Source organism: Vidua chalybeata, chromosome 3 (genome assembly GCF_026979565.1).
Source record: "Vidua chalybeata isolate OUT-0048 chromosome 3, bVidCha1 merged haplotype, whole genome shotgun sequence".
Classification (NCBI taxonomy): Eukaryota; Metazoa; Chordata; class Aves; order Passeriformes; family Viduidae; genus Vidua; species Vidua chalybeata.
Genome location: NC_071532.1, coordinates 4159533 through 4173894, shown reverse-complemented (window position 1 = coordinate 4173894; position 14362 = coordinate 4159533). Strand labels below are relative to the sequence as shown.

The window sequence follows — 14362 nt, the reverse complement described above, 5'->3', positions numbered from 1 at the left end:
AAATGTGTTACATATCTGCATGGAATTTCTAGGCAGCCATTGTTGGCAGTGCTGCATTCACTCCAACCAAGGGCACACGGGGTTATCTGGCAGAACTGTGTGAGACCAGGAAATAAATCTGCAGGAAGCAACTGAGATGCTCAGCGTAGCTGTCAGGCAAAGGCTGGCAAAGTGATGAAAGAAAAAAACTCCACAATAACAACAATCACTATTTCTTCAATTCTGGGAACTATATCCTGTTAGAAGGACAGGCTAAAAAGTTCACTGTTTGCCATCACAGCTTCCCAAAGAAAAGATGATCATACTGCTAACGTTTTTAATTAATAATCTAGTCTTTCTTTTTTATAATCCAGCTTAATTAGGCCAGACGCTCAACAAAACTTGGAAGTACAAAAACATATGGTCACAGAAAATACTGTGATGTCACAGATAATCCACTTAGGTCATTATAAGTTCTCCTATTATTATGGAAAAAATATCATCAGCCAAATACTCATTAGATAGGAGCAGCTCAGAGATATTTCATTATTTATAATACTTAAGTACTAAATTAAAGACAAGTAACTCCCTGTCTAACACATAAGTGTGCGGGCACATTAAAATATAAACAAAATGAACTTTAATAAAGCACTTTCAGAAATTCCACATAAGTAAATAATACTAGATTGCAGATATGTTTGCCATATAATATTGAGCTTGGTTAATTTATTCAAAGTATATTTTTATACCTTCATCCCAGTAAAATTTAGTGCCTTTTAAAGCAGTATAAAAATAAAATCACAGCTTTAAGAAGGGAGATACTTAAAACAATTTTCAGATGATCTTCAGGAACAATTTTATTATCAGTGACTCACATGAAAATTGTAATTTCTAAACATGTCCCTAGGGCCCAACTGAAGCTTGTAACATATCTAAAATAGTGAGCAGAAAAAACCAGTCTTCTAGTGATCCCCAAACTGAATTCCTGCTTCTTCCAGAGAAACTTTTTACATCTTGCACCTACAAAGCGTGGTTCAAAACAGTTGCACAGCACAAGGCTATTAACTATTTTGCCAGCATTTAATTTATTTGTAAAGTAATATCTCAACACCTTTTATCCTAAACCTCCCTTGCTGTGCACACCACTTCATTCAGCTGATACAGGGTAAGAGTAGGTGTAAAATTTCATCTTTAAAAATATAACAATCACCACCAAAGCAACACCAACTGTGCCCAGCTCCTAGAGCCTTGTTAAAACAACAGCAAGAGAAGCCTTGTGTGCCACAGTCCAAGAGCAGCCACATTTTTCATTCTTTTAATTACGTGGCTGATTGGAAAAACCAGAGCAGTGCCCACAGAAGGCTGGCCAGGCCCTTCCTCTGCTCTCACAGTTAATGCAGGCCATACAAATATTAAACTCCAATGCCAGCCTTGCACTTGTTGTGAATGTTAAAACCACGACAAACTCGAGTCAATAACGCATCCGATTTGACCCGCGGGAGGCCGAATACCTTCTGTGAGCAGCAGTTATGACCTTACAAAACAACCACACTTTCCCAAAATTAACAAAAACCCACAGTGAAGTCAAAATTGAGGCTATGTTGGTTTTGTTTCTGGTTTGGTTCTTGTTTTTTTTTTTTTTTTTTTTCTTTCTGCCTGGCAGTTCTTACCTTTTTGTTGTTTTCTTTAATATCTTGAGGATTCAGGGACTTGTAGTCACTGAGGGGGAAAATGGCACAGTGGGTATATACAGTATTTGATAAAAGCAGCAGTTTTAAAACAAACTAAATCTAAAAATTTGACATACAATAATATCATACAGTAACTAGCAATTTCACAGCAATTCAATCAACAAAACTAATAGTGTGGAAAATTAAAGGAATAAATAAATAAATAAATAAACACCGATTACATGTTTCATTGCCTGAAGCTCTCCATCTAAAAAGAAGTTAAGGCAGGGACTAGAGGCCAGCCTTGACAACCAAATTTACCAGGAGGTAATCCGTCCTTGTCAGCATACAAAGAGCTTATTCCTCTCATCTCATTTCAACACTGGCGCAATTCTCATAATCATCTTGAAGTCAGTTCTTTGTATAAGATTAAGAAGAAGAAAAACAAATCACAGAGAGGGGAGAAATAATTGTTTATGCAACAAGGGAGAGCAAAGAGGTCACAAAGTTTGAGCATTCATAAACCTGGTTTCTTAGAAAGGACGGTTCCCTGCTTGAAAGCAAAGGGTGTAAACAGTTCAGCACAAAAAACGCACTGGTATTTGATTTTCAAGTTTAAAAATTGTTCAGTATTTCTATGAGAGTTAGCTTACGCAGGCGAAGAGTATACAACTTACATTAGGTCTGGTCTAAAGTGATGTAGTATTGCACAAAAGGATAAACCATTCCTCCATGACGTGGTGAAATTGGTGATTTTCACTCCCCTATAGTTTTTTGTAACTTCTTTGCACCACACGAGCAATGACTGACTAGCGTTTGGCTTTCTCCCCAGAACAGGACTTGGTATTGGGCTTGGCTGGGAAAAAAAAAAAAAAAAAAAAAAGAAAAAGAGAGAAGATAAAAGAATTTAATGGAAGATGAGAATTAACATTAATTGACCTAACTAGATGATCTGTATGCTTTGATGTGAGTTTAGGTCCTTCACAGCTGTCAGTTTACAATGACTGTAACTTGCAAAAGACACAAATCGCGAGTTATTATCTACAGTTGTTGCCCTAGGCACTTGTCTCCCAAGGATGCAGATATACAGGATTCCAGATCTACATGGGGGAAGAGGCCAAGAACTGTACCAGTGGAAACAGCCGTGCTGAAACACGGCACAGCCCTGCACAGCCCGTGACACACAGCCTTGAAAACACTTCCCAAAATGCAGCCATGGAAAAGCATCCCCATGAGCCCTTACACAATCAAAGTCACGACACAGGATTGATGAATTCCTCTGGTACAGGCTCCAGAGGACAGTTTTTGGTGCTCTTTTCTGTGCTAGTGAGCGATTGCATAAAGGTAATTATGGCACCGTGTTTCTGAACAGCCACTTCCAACCGTACCCGAAGCGCTGCCTCTTCCAGGCTTTAGCTTTTCTACACGAAAAACAAAGTTCGGATGAAAACTCTTATCAGAGGGTGGTTTCTAACAAGTGTCAGTAGCTAAGAACCATCATAAGCTAATAACAACCGTTTCAAAAAAAAAGTTATTTTGACCCTTTTAGTAGCATTTTTGTGGGCATAAACCAAGAAATAAAACAGAACACTTCAGGCATTTGGCATTTGTCAGACTCTTCGCTGCTCCTCAAATTCAGCATACTGATTGCAGATGTTCTCAAGACATACACACTTATTTCCCTAGAAAAATACTGTCACTTTAAAAACTTCTTAGATCTAATCAAACAGGCAGAATGTGACTGATGCAAATCCTACATTTGAATTACAGTGAAAGAACTGAGATCCTCTGTTCTTTCAATGTAATATCATTAAAAGCATATATACAAAACAAACAAGCTCTTGATGCACTTTAGAGCTAGAGAGTTCCCAAATTAAGACAAATTAAGAGCAAGTAATTTACTATATCACAGCCACTTAAGTTTACGGTCAAATGGATTTACTTGTTATTGTCTATTTGTGAAAGACCAACGATGCCCCCCCTTGACTGAAGCCTGTCAGTGCTCAGCAATTAGCTGCTATCAACTCATTTGTTTTCACTGCTTCTGGGGAAAAAAAAAAAAAAAGTGCACAGAGCCGGGGAAGTCATTTTTCATTTACTGTCACAATCAGCTCTAAAAAGTTGTTGCATAAACACGCTACCTCCTCACCAGACAGAAGCACCGCTAACTCAATTACAAAGTGCAAAAGGTATACCTTGCTGAGAATTTTTTTTAACACCACATCATATGTACAAAATAACTTGTTAGAAAGTGCTTACATTTTGTAATCCTGTCAACAATTCAAATAGGCATGAACGAATCCATTAACGACGAGACAAATATCTCCAAATACACTGAATTAACAGCTTTAACAAGGATATACAAAATAGGGAAGGAAAAGCAGCAATAAATTATAAACTTTACCACACACAAGATTTTAATCAGAGAAACAAATATTGCATAGGAGTTGCCAGACTGTTATTCCAGATTCAGTGAAGTAATTAAGATGGTGTTTTTCTCTTGTTTTCTTTACAACTTGAAGCAAAACCCAGTAAGTAATCACTGACCTCAAATTTAAGGTGCTATGTTACTTAAAATATATTTGCTATTTTAAGTGATACATATGGAAATAGCACTACTGAGAGGAAAAAACCAAAATAGCATTATTAAATAGTGGAAAGGTGATATTTTAACAAATTATTAATGCAAAAAGCTACTTCTTCAAATCATAGAGCACTACTTACCAGATATATTAAATGTTAATTATAAAGTCTTCATACTTGTTGCTGAAACTCTCAACAAAAATGGTAAATTTTCCAGTCACCACCTAAATGCTTTCTGGCTAACTCTGAAATTGCCTTAGGCAATATTGCCATTTAAATTACCTTACTTTAATTACTCATCTAACAAACTGAAGATGCAACTGAATTTAAAACAAGGTTTTACAGAATGAAAGCCAAAGGTATTAAACCAATAAATTTAGCCGAATTTCATACTTTATTTAAAAATTTGTTCTAAAGTTATCAATGTTCAAAAAGATGGACTGCAATTCCATGAAAATCTGGAGCGTTTTTCTGCGTTTGTCTTTCCACTTCTGTTAGATTTTCTAAGAGCACTTTTTCCAGAATACGGAAGATTTAGGACGTGCATAACGCGCGTAACACACACAGTTTTCTCTTCTCTTACCTGATTTAGCAGAAATTGTATAAGGTTTTCTTTCCACACTTATTAGTCCGTGTTTTTTTGATAAAGGTGAAGTTAATACCATGACAATGTTATGCTCCTAATCACCACCTGCATCAAAGCTTTCATTATTTAATCTACGATAAAAGCATTCAACTCCAGACACAATGGAAATACAGAAGAAAAGGCAGAACTGTGTGTGAGCACTTGACATGCCTTCAGAAGAGTTAACAAATGTTAGTTCTAGTTTCTTTTTCATGTGTGTGTGAAAAATCATTATGCAAAACATTTTCTTTTGGTATCTGTATGTTGGACATATTAATTACTGGCTTGGTGCAAACACAATTACTACCAAGTGCCTATTTCTATCATGTATTTGCTCTACATGATTGGTAGGAACTAATCAGATGAAATGAAAATTTAATAACCTTTTTCTTGCATCATTCTTTTCAGCATTGACTACACAATTCTTCTAAAGGACGCAGCAGTCATGACTTGCCTTTTTGAGCTCAGCAGCCAAGGTCCCTGCGAACTCGGCTGGAAATGCCACTAAAAAGCCCGAGATATCCCCACCAGATTGCCAGAGCTGCTCACTGATCAACAGGTTATGGAATCCAACACAACTGGCTTCTGTCCAGCCATGGAGCAGCCACGGTGAGCGCGGAGGTTCCTGAGCTCGTCCCTCACAGGGCAGCTGAGATCTAAACGCAGCATCATGCCGACGGATTTATCAGCTGGAGTCAGCACTGGCTTCAGGATATCTTCCTTTCACACTCAACAAAAGCACTGAAGTCTCTATTCTTCTTTTTACACATTCTGGAAGCTCAGTTGATATGTTTTATAGTGTATGCATTTTTTCTCTTGGGAGATTATCCCATCAGACCATTACTCTATGCTAACAAGAGGACAATAGCTTCAAGAATTAGGCTGCATCACTACACTTAAAAATATTCAAATAGTTGGTTCTGCTGCTCTGAGGAACCCTGCACCAGGCAGAGTGATGGCTCACAGAGAGAGGGTTGAGCTGCATCTCTGACACACAGCCCAACACTCAGGAGAAGAAAATCAAGACTGGAACTGTAATGAGAGCATGAGGCTATGGGACTGTGACACAGCCAGGATGAAGACTGCAGGGGCTCAGTCTGAGGTCCTCAAGGGCTTGTAGACAGGTTGCATGGGGGTAGAGGTGTTTAAAGAAAGCAGGAGTGTTGAAGCCCAGAAGAGAAAGATGCTGAGAGGAGTAAGGGAGGAAAAAAAAAAATTGTAATCCAGGTGGAAGACATACGTGGTTTGAGTTTTGTATTAAGGAACACAACTCCTAGAAGAGGAAAAGAACTGAGACAACAACCCAGGACTGGTAATTAACTGCAAGAGAGGAAGCTCAGATTGAGATAGGGCTGAAAGTCAGAATAGGGAAGACCTACAAACAATGAACAAGCAAGTTTTTTTTTTTTTTTCCCTCAAGAGGCAAGTACAGACACTGGCCTCTAACTTATTTGACTGAGCAAAATAAAAGGGATTTTCCCGTACCCCTATCAAAACCACGACGCTGTCTGGGCTCACTGAAAATTGTGCAACCATTAAAATGCAAGGTAAGGAAAATGAAAGTAAGGCACAAGTAGGTGAGTGAAAATGTGCAGCATGTGGCTGGATGTAGAAGTCCAGGAAACTCAGCTGGACTGAACAGTCTGAAAAACTGTATAAAGGTGCAATAGAAACAAGACACCAGATACACTTCAGTCAAATAGATAAGTTTATATCCTCATAATTATATTCTAAAATTTTAGTTTTTAAACAACACAGGACTTCACCCATAGGAATGTCCCACTAGCCTGGGAGTATCAGAATTTGAATATTCAGACTCATTTAATAGAATTTATGCCTTTGGCAAGGTCTGTATGTGTCCAACATGCATTCAATTTTGTTTCTTCTGGGCTGTGGAAGTCTGGGCATAAGTCAAAAAGTGGTTTTTACCAGTATGAGGAATATCAAATACAATATGGAAAGAGTCTGCAAAGACAGAATAGAACAGCTTTCTGTTTTATTCCGAAAATGGAGAAAACATCCTCGTGACCCAGTTGTGCTGAGATGTTTTTTACTTAGGGTAGTTAGGTATTTTTTACATAGCAGATGACAATTTAGTGACACACAAGTGGCATTGCTCTTTGCTTCTAGTAAGGGAAGATCATGTATGTATTAGAAAATGCACATTTCCTAGAAAGAAATGTTAGTTCTGCTATTCTGTTACTCTGATAAACAAATTGATCCGTTTAGGAGTACGTTCTTTAACTTTGTGCTCTCTATTTGCATGGTGCAAAATGTCTCTGGTTCTTACTGTCCCTAAAAATGAAGGAGATATGAAAACCCAGCTGCTGGACACAAGTTACAGATTCACTGAATTTATTTTCTATATACCATTAATAATGAGCATTTAAATAACCTCCAGGTTTCAGCAGCAGCAGCAATCTTAAAACTTTGCCTTCCTCACTCTTCTGATTGTGCCTACAGCTAATGTGGATATGCAATAAAATACAAACTTTTATCTCAAAAGCCTTAGGCATAAGCTTCAAATTGCTTATCATTTTCCAGGTTTAATTTTGGCACAACCAAACCAGTCCATGTTCAGTCACAACCCAACATTTAGACATCTGCCTGAGCTGACATGATGCTCTCCTGTTTGAACATGGCAAGGTGAAGAGGAAGGTGAAATCCTTGGGACACACCTCCAGTTAACAGTTGGTCAAGTAGGTCTGATTATTTCATGCAAAAGGGTTTGCAGTTGCCTGTTACATATTTTGATGGCCAGGAGTCTGGAAAGAGCTTTTCCAAACCATACCTGGGCAAAGACAGGAAAGCAAGCCTGCAGATGGCTGCCTCTGGTTACTTTTACTCTGAGCACCAAGGAAGTGGTCTGGTAGAAAATTACACCATGCCATCATACAATTGAAATGTGCACACGTATATAACCTACAGGCATCCAGTGCACAAAGATGGGAGAGACTGCAGTAACAAAGGCTACTGCTAAGTACTTAATTTTGCAACTTTTGTAATTATCTGGTAGCCTCCTTTTGCTTTTTACTTTGTCTAGTAATGAAGTAACATTTTCTTAGCCGAGTCTTTTAGGGTTTTGGTTTGGCTTTCATTGTCAGGGATTAAAAGGATGAAAGAAGCCAAGAATTCAGAACTAAACTCTAAACCTTCAGAACCAAAATTCACAACACATCAACTGCTGGCCAATTGCCTCGTTTGCGCAACAGGACACAAGGCTGTCTGCTCATGGCAATCAATTAAGAGCAAGGCAGACGATTTATTTCCAGATGACAACCTCCCCCGTGGATGTTCTTAGCAGAGAAGAACAGGACTGCACAGGAGTGTGGGCAGCTACCTCACCAGGCTGAGAAGCCCTAAATTTATTAGCTAATTGCAAGGAGAAGATTATGTTAATGAACTGGTAAAAGGGAAACAAATCTGAGACAACATAATGAATTGGTTACTTATGCGGAAGTAATTTCACCTGATGGTCAGTACAGCCAGGAAAAAAGTTACAGTGATCTCCTTCTCAGACTGAACTATTAAAAAGGGATTGGCCGAGGCTCACCTAGCTTCTCTTCCCTGAGGTCGCATAATCTTTGTCTTGAGCGCCGTGTTTTCAATTAAAAATCTCAAGACAAGGTATGGAACTCATACCATTAAGCAGAAGCGAACACGGAGCTGGGTCTCTGATGATTACACGTATTTATAATGTAACAGTATGAACAGATGACATGCAGGGATGGGGCCTCATTTTTTCTGCTCTCAGAAGACAGGCAGTTTCCTTGTGTCCACCTTCCTTCCTCCAGTTGTCCCGGTGGCATGTGGGCTGAACGCTCTGCTCTCATGTAATCTGTGCTGGAAGCCCAGATGAGCTACCAGGATGCTGCTGGTTCACAATCCCTGGCTCTCTGCCACGATGGGAACGTTCAGGGTTTTGGGCAGGTTGCCAGAATTAAGCAACTTAAACCACAGATGAGGAATAGCAATTTTCAAAGCTTTTAACTTTGTTAAATGTGAACTGAACTAGCAAAACGCACCTCCCTGGGCCCAAGGCTATCTCTGCCACATTTCAAAGGCCTGCAGCAAACAATGGAAGTGTTAGAGCTTGTCAGAAAAGGTCACAAGAATCTCTTCTAAAAGAAAGCACAAGGCAAACTAAAAATGAGAGTCACTGCCAATTCTTCCTAAAAACAGTGAACTCTTGTTGCTTTTGCAGGAATTTCTTTTGACAGAGCCATTAAATAAACACAAGTCATTATCCCACTCTTCTGAACATTTCAACAGACACAGTTTTTTTCAGGCAACCTTCTGATGTTGGCTCATTAAAGGTGACATTGCTCAGAACTTTATAGTTACCTATTTTGTAAATCTACTGCATCATTTATATTAATGCCCGACCATAGGCAGGTTTATGGAAGCATTAGCCTTTACCTAGGAGAAATCTTTGTTTGAAATACTTGAGAACACAACACAGATGCCAGATTTGTGCAGGTATTGCAGTAACAAAGGAAAACAATCTCTGTTTGGGTGTGCTTAGAGCAGTCAGTATTTTTAAGCCTGGTATTGATGCCACAGTACCTCTGAAGGCCATAGTACACCTCTTGGGTGACGGTGGAAATAAAATCAGTACATTTTACAATCCTGCATGAGGTGCTGGTACCCATGAGCTGGCACCAGGCATTAAAGAGGGATATTCTTAAAGCTCCTGAGGACAGCAAGAGATAAGTGAGAATTTAATGGAAACAAGTTTTTGCCTTGATAAACTACTGCATTGGCAGCTGACTCTATGTAAACAATCACGAGATGGAGATTAACAAAAATACTGCTTCCCTCCTCAGTGGTAAGGAGAAGCTGTCCATAGATGATGAGGAGACATCTGAAATGCTCAGTACTTTTTTTTCCTACAAATCAGATGGAAGTTGGAGACTTGCATTACTCATACAGGCACAGAAAGGTCAGATTTCAGCCCTTAGATAAACCAGAAGCTTTTAGATCAGCTGAACACATTTAATATAATCCTAAGGTCCTGGAAGAACCAACATGAAACAATATCCAAAATGGTCAGTTTGGAAACTTGAACACAGGGGAGAATATTAGAAGTGTAGGAAAAGACTACATTTCCTTCTATGCTTAAGAAAAAGGACAAATAGCAAGAATGCAGACAAGCAAATGAAAAATAAGTGGAACAAATAATTAAGGCCCTTCTTAGCATATGAAAGTTAAAAGAAGACAAGCAACAAACATTAATTTGTCATCAACAAATCATGACTAGCACTCCAAGTTCCTTCTACAAGAGGAAAGCAGGGAGTAGAGAAGCATCAAAGAACAGATTACAGATGTAGCCGAGCTCTTTTAATTGTCTTTCAAGATGCTCTCATAAGGAAGCATGGAAAACAGAGCCTTAATGAGACTCATATAGGTGCAAAACAGGCTGGAAAACTATACCCAAGACTAGTTCTAAGTGATTCTTGGAATTATGCATTGAAAGGGGTTCTGCAAGAGTATTTCTTAGGTTCAGTGAAAGTCTGAATTAGGAAGGTGAACGATGCACTGGACAAGAAGCTGAGATGGACACTGAATGCAACAAAAGAACTCCAATCACATAAAAAGGAGTAAAGTTCTGAAAAAAGCAATATGAAATTCAATAGCTACAAGTGAAACATAGGAAGGAGTAATCATTTACATAAATGCAGGATAAGGAAGAACTTTGTGAAGGTTAACAGCCCTTCACAAAAGGATACGGGGGAAACAGTCTATTCAAGCTGAACATAAAGTCAACAACATCAGGTTGTTATGAAAAAGACAAACATTGTACTGAGATGTACAGACAGGAATAAAGCTCGCAAGATCAAGACTGCCTCTCTCACTCCACTTAGCATCAATAAAACCACATCTAAAATTTGACATTCAGTTTACCCTGATGCAGAGTGTAAGGAAGATGAGCCCAAAGAAAAGTGGGGTGGGGGGGTGGGGGGGGGAAGCATGAAGAAAGCTGAAGCACATTTAGGTCATTTATGGTATGAACAAATGGTAGAGGAAACTAACATGGTAAGTCATCAAGCATGTAAAATTCCAAAGAAGAAAGCAAACCCTTTGTCCCCCACACCAGTGTTTACCAAAACAAGGTTACAGGCTTTAGTTGCTAGAGGTCAGACATCAGAAGGAGCAATCTATAATGCAGTATAATGAAAATGAAGCACTCAAGACTGCCTGGGAAGGCCATGGATGCTTCATTACCGTTTAACAACAGGTCACAGAAATCTTTCATTTTGTAAAGGAGAACTTAGCCTTTGTGCAAGTAGAAAGACCAAGTGATCTTTCAGATGTGCTTCAGACCAATATTATCTGTGTCTCTTACCTCCAGAGCCTACAGCTCACCTGGGCTGCTGCCACCAGGGAGCAGGAGCCTGGCAGAGCTTCCTTCCATGCTCTGGCTGCATGGGAAGCAAGCTGGAAAACCCCTAATTCCCACCAAGCACCACTTCACACTGGCCTCTCAGTTCAATCACCAACCAAAAACCCCAATTTCCCATTTCAAAACTCAATCCTAGTGTGGAGCTCTTGATATTATTTGTTCCATAAGCAACTCATGCACCAATCCCCCTATGTTCATCAGATCTCCCGGCAAAGCACAGCATATTTTGCTTTTCTTCCTGGCACACAGCCATCTGAATACACAAAGTTCAATAGCCACTAACAACTCTCCAAATGAAAAACTGTACAGTTTACAACTCTCTCAGTTGTTTAGGAGACTGGCTATTGACTATAACCTCACCACTCCAAAGTGCTCCTCGTGAGGACTGCCAGAGAGGAAGGCTCTCTCCCAGTCAGCACATTTCCACAGAGTCACAAAGCCACTTTAAAATCTAGGATACCATTACAAAGGTTTTGTCATCTGCAAGGTGAGAGTTCAGGTCATACCCAGGACAAGAGTCAGAAAAAGCCCACCAATTACAGCTGGCTGAAATGAGGTATTTAGGCAAACAGCAACACTGGTAACCAAATCAGCTCTCAGCCACAGCAGAGATGTCACAGACTGAACTGAGAGACAAGGATTACCTTAGAGGGTTTTTTAAAGAAAAAAAAACAGGATGACAACACTTGAGAAAGCCTTCTCTACCAAAACCAGAATGCTTCACTCTCAAGCACCACTCATAAGTAACACAGAAAACAAAAAAGCATTACTAAATAAAGCAAGTGAAAAATTAAGGAATGACAGGCTTGAATATTCTTGCTTTAGTTGCCCAACAGAATGAGCATTATTTAAGCAGTGTGAAGGCAGATTGTTATCTTTACCTCTCTGAATAGTACCTTATTCTGTGAATAGTCCCCATGGAATAACAGCCACTACTCAAGGATTCAATGGCTTAATGAACATAACAAGACTGGCACAATCTGGAGCTTAATTTGCATGCAGTTTGAATATTTTTGCTTTATTAGTTTCATTTCAAAATAAAAATACATGTAAAAGTAACAGCAACTCAAGTACCACTTGGCTTAACATATATTTTTCCAGGAATGCTTACATTATTCAAATTTGCTAATTGCTAGGACTTGTTCAGCTAAAAGGAGAAATACATGTTGAATGAAAATATCCTTTTTGTTTTATAATATGTAATTAACAAAAGCTTTTCTACCTTCAACACTGTCAAATCTCTCCTCTTGAAAAATACACACATAATTTTCATGCGACAAATTAAATTTGGTGTGGTTATGCTTTTAGCACTCAACAAGTAAAAGCTTGTAAATGAAAAGCTGAAGCATAAAGGTATGGCAAGTCTCATTTAAGAAATCAAAATCTTTGGGAGAGAGGAATTCTCTCCTGCAGAACTCAAGAAAAGCTGGTAATAATTAAATACTGCCTCTGATTAACACTTTACACTACATGTTTATGTTGAAAGTCCTTGTTTAAGCAGATCATGATACAAACCTAATCACATCACTGAATTTCCTTCTCTTATGATGCCTGGCTAATAACCACACAACAGTTGGAAACTGTCAAAATATTTTACAGCTCAATTGTAATTCCCATCCAAGTCTAAGCATGCAGTAATTGGGCGTTAGCCACGTTCCAGGGGTGTTACAGCAATGCACAGCAGTCAGATCTTCTGGGTCTCATTTTTTTAAACACATGTAAAACTCCTAAATGATCCCTAGGATCTACTCCATAAAATTTTGAATTAAGTATTAGTACATTGTTTACAGAGATATCTTTTTCCATTAATTCGACATAGTACTTATGTTAACATTTTAAAAATTAGCTTGGTATTTGGAACTACAGAATTTTTTCAGCAGCTTTTTCTATTTCTTTGGTTTAAATTCCCTAAAGAAAAAAAATATATTTTGTGAGATAAATAAAAAAATAAACACTTTGAGCAAAAGGTTACATGGCAAATATTGTAATATTACAAGATTTGAGACAAAATGCAGATTTTGACTTTGAGGAACAAATTTTGCAGCTCATATGTACATGGAGTAAAAGAGAAAAGAAGGGTAAGAGAGAAAGCTAAGAGCTAAAAGAAGGGTACTGCCACAACAGGGTGATGGGAAGCAGCAAACAGGGTTTTAGCATGCACTATTACACCTGCACTGTGCACAATACTCGTGAGCACAGGATCCAGACAATGGATTGGGTTTTCCTGAACAGACAAGTCCATAGGCATTTCTGATTGGAGTCTGCATTTCTAAGGCAGTATCAGAGATACAGATTCCTGACTCCCTGGTCTTTCAACACTGTTCCAATCATTAATCCATGCATTAACTGTCATTAACTCCCAGTGACAGGCAGATGACATCACTGGATCCCCAATACATTAATGTCCATTGGATTAAAATCCTCAGGAGGAGTTATGCCTTTGAGCTTCCACAAATGGAAGAAAGTGTTACATTTCAAGTGCCTTTTGGACTCAGTTTACATGGTGTGTTAAAATTAAGCACTGCTGCCAGGTTCTCTATTGGTCCCCAGATGATGCGATGGTGAACGTGCTGGATGTGAGCTGCTTGTGATTCCAAACACTCATCTGCAGGCAGAACTAGGGAACTCCTGGACAGAAGGACTGCACCAGGAGACTTCAGCCTTTCAGTCAGTTATTAGAAGGTATCAGCTGCTCTTTCTTGCACAGGGGGATGAGATGAGATTTATCAGAGAAGCCCAAAGGAGCTTCTTCAGCCAGCAGAAATGCAGAAAACTCACACTCGAGCCTCATACATCATCTTTAACATGTCTGATCATGTCCAGCTGTTACAACATGTACAGAACTTATCACTCACACATCTCAGTCTCCTGCAATACTTTTCACTGCACAAGCACCTCGGGATAGGTGGAGGAGGGATAAGAAGGGAGCCTTCATTCCTACACAGAATTTCCATGCTTTGGGAAGTGTAAATTAGAGCATTACGACTAGTCTGACAGTAAGTTTGCTAATAAATGTGTAGCAACATATCTAATTGCATAAGGAGAGATTAAATGATTATGACAGTCTTTGAAATGGGGAGAATAAAGGGAAGAGAAAGTTAA

At 38.9% G+C, this 14362-nt stretch overlaps 1 protein-coding gene across 15 annotated transcripts in view; it reads right to left on the bottom strand.

The window, feature by feature from the left end:
- EHBP1 (EH domain binding protein 1) overlaps positions 1-14362 on the bottom strand; it is a 205945-nt gene that overhangs the window by 77452 nt on the left and 114131 nt on the right. For all 15 annotated transcript variants that reach the window (XM_053937968.1, XM_053937974.1, XM_053937975.1 and 12 more), the window contains 2 exons: positions 2327-2505; positions 1650-1698 (listed from right to left, as the gene is read on the bottom strand). In XM_053937968.1, the coding sequence (XP_053793943.1) occupies positions 1650-1698; positions 2327-2505 (228 nt within the window). The remainder of the gene's footprint in view (positions 1-1649; positions 1699-2326; positions 2506-14362) is intronic.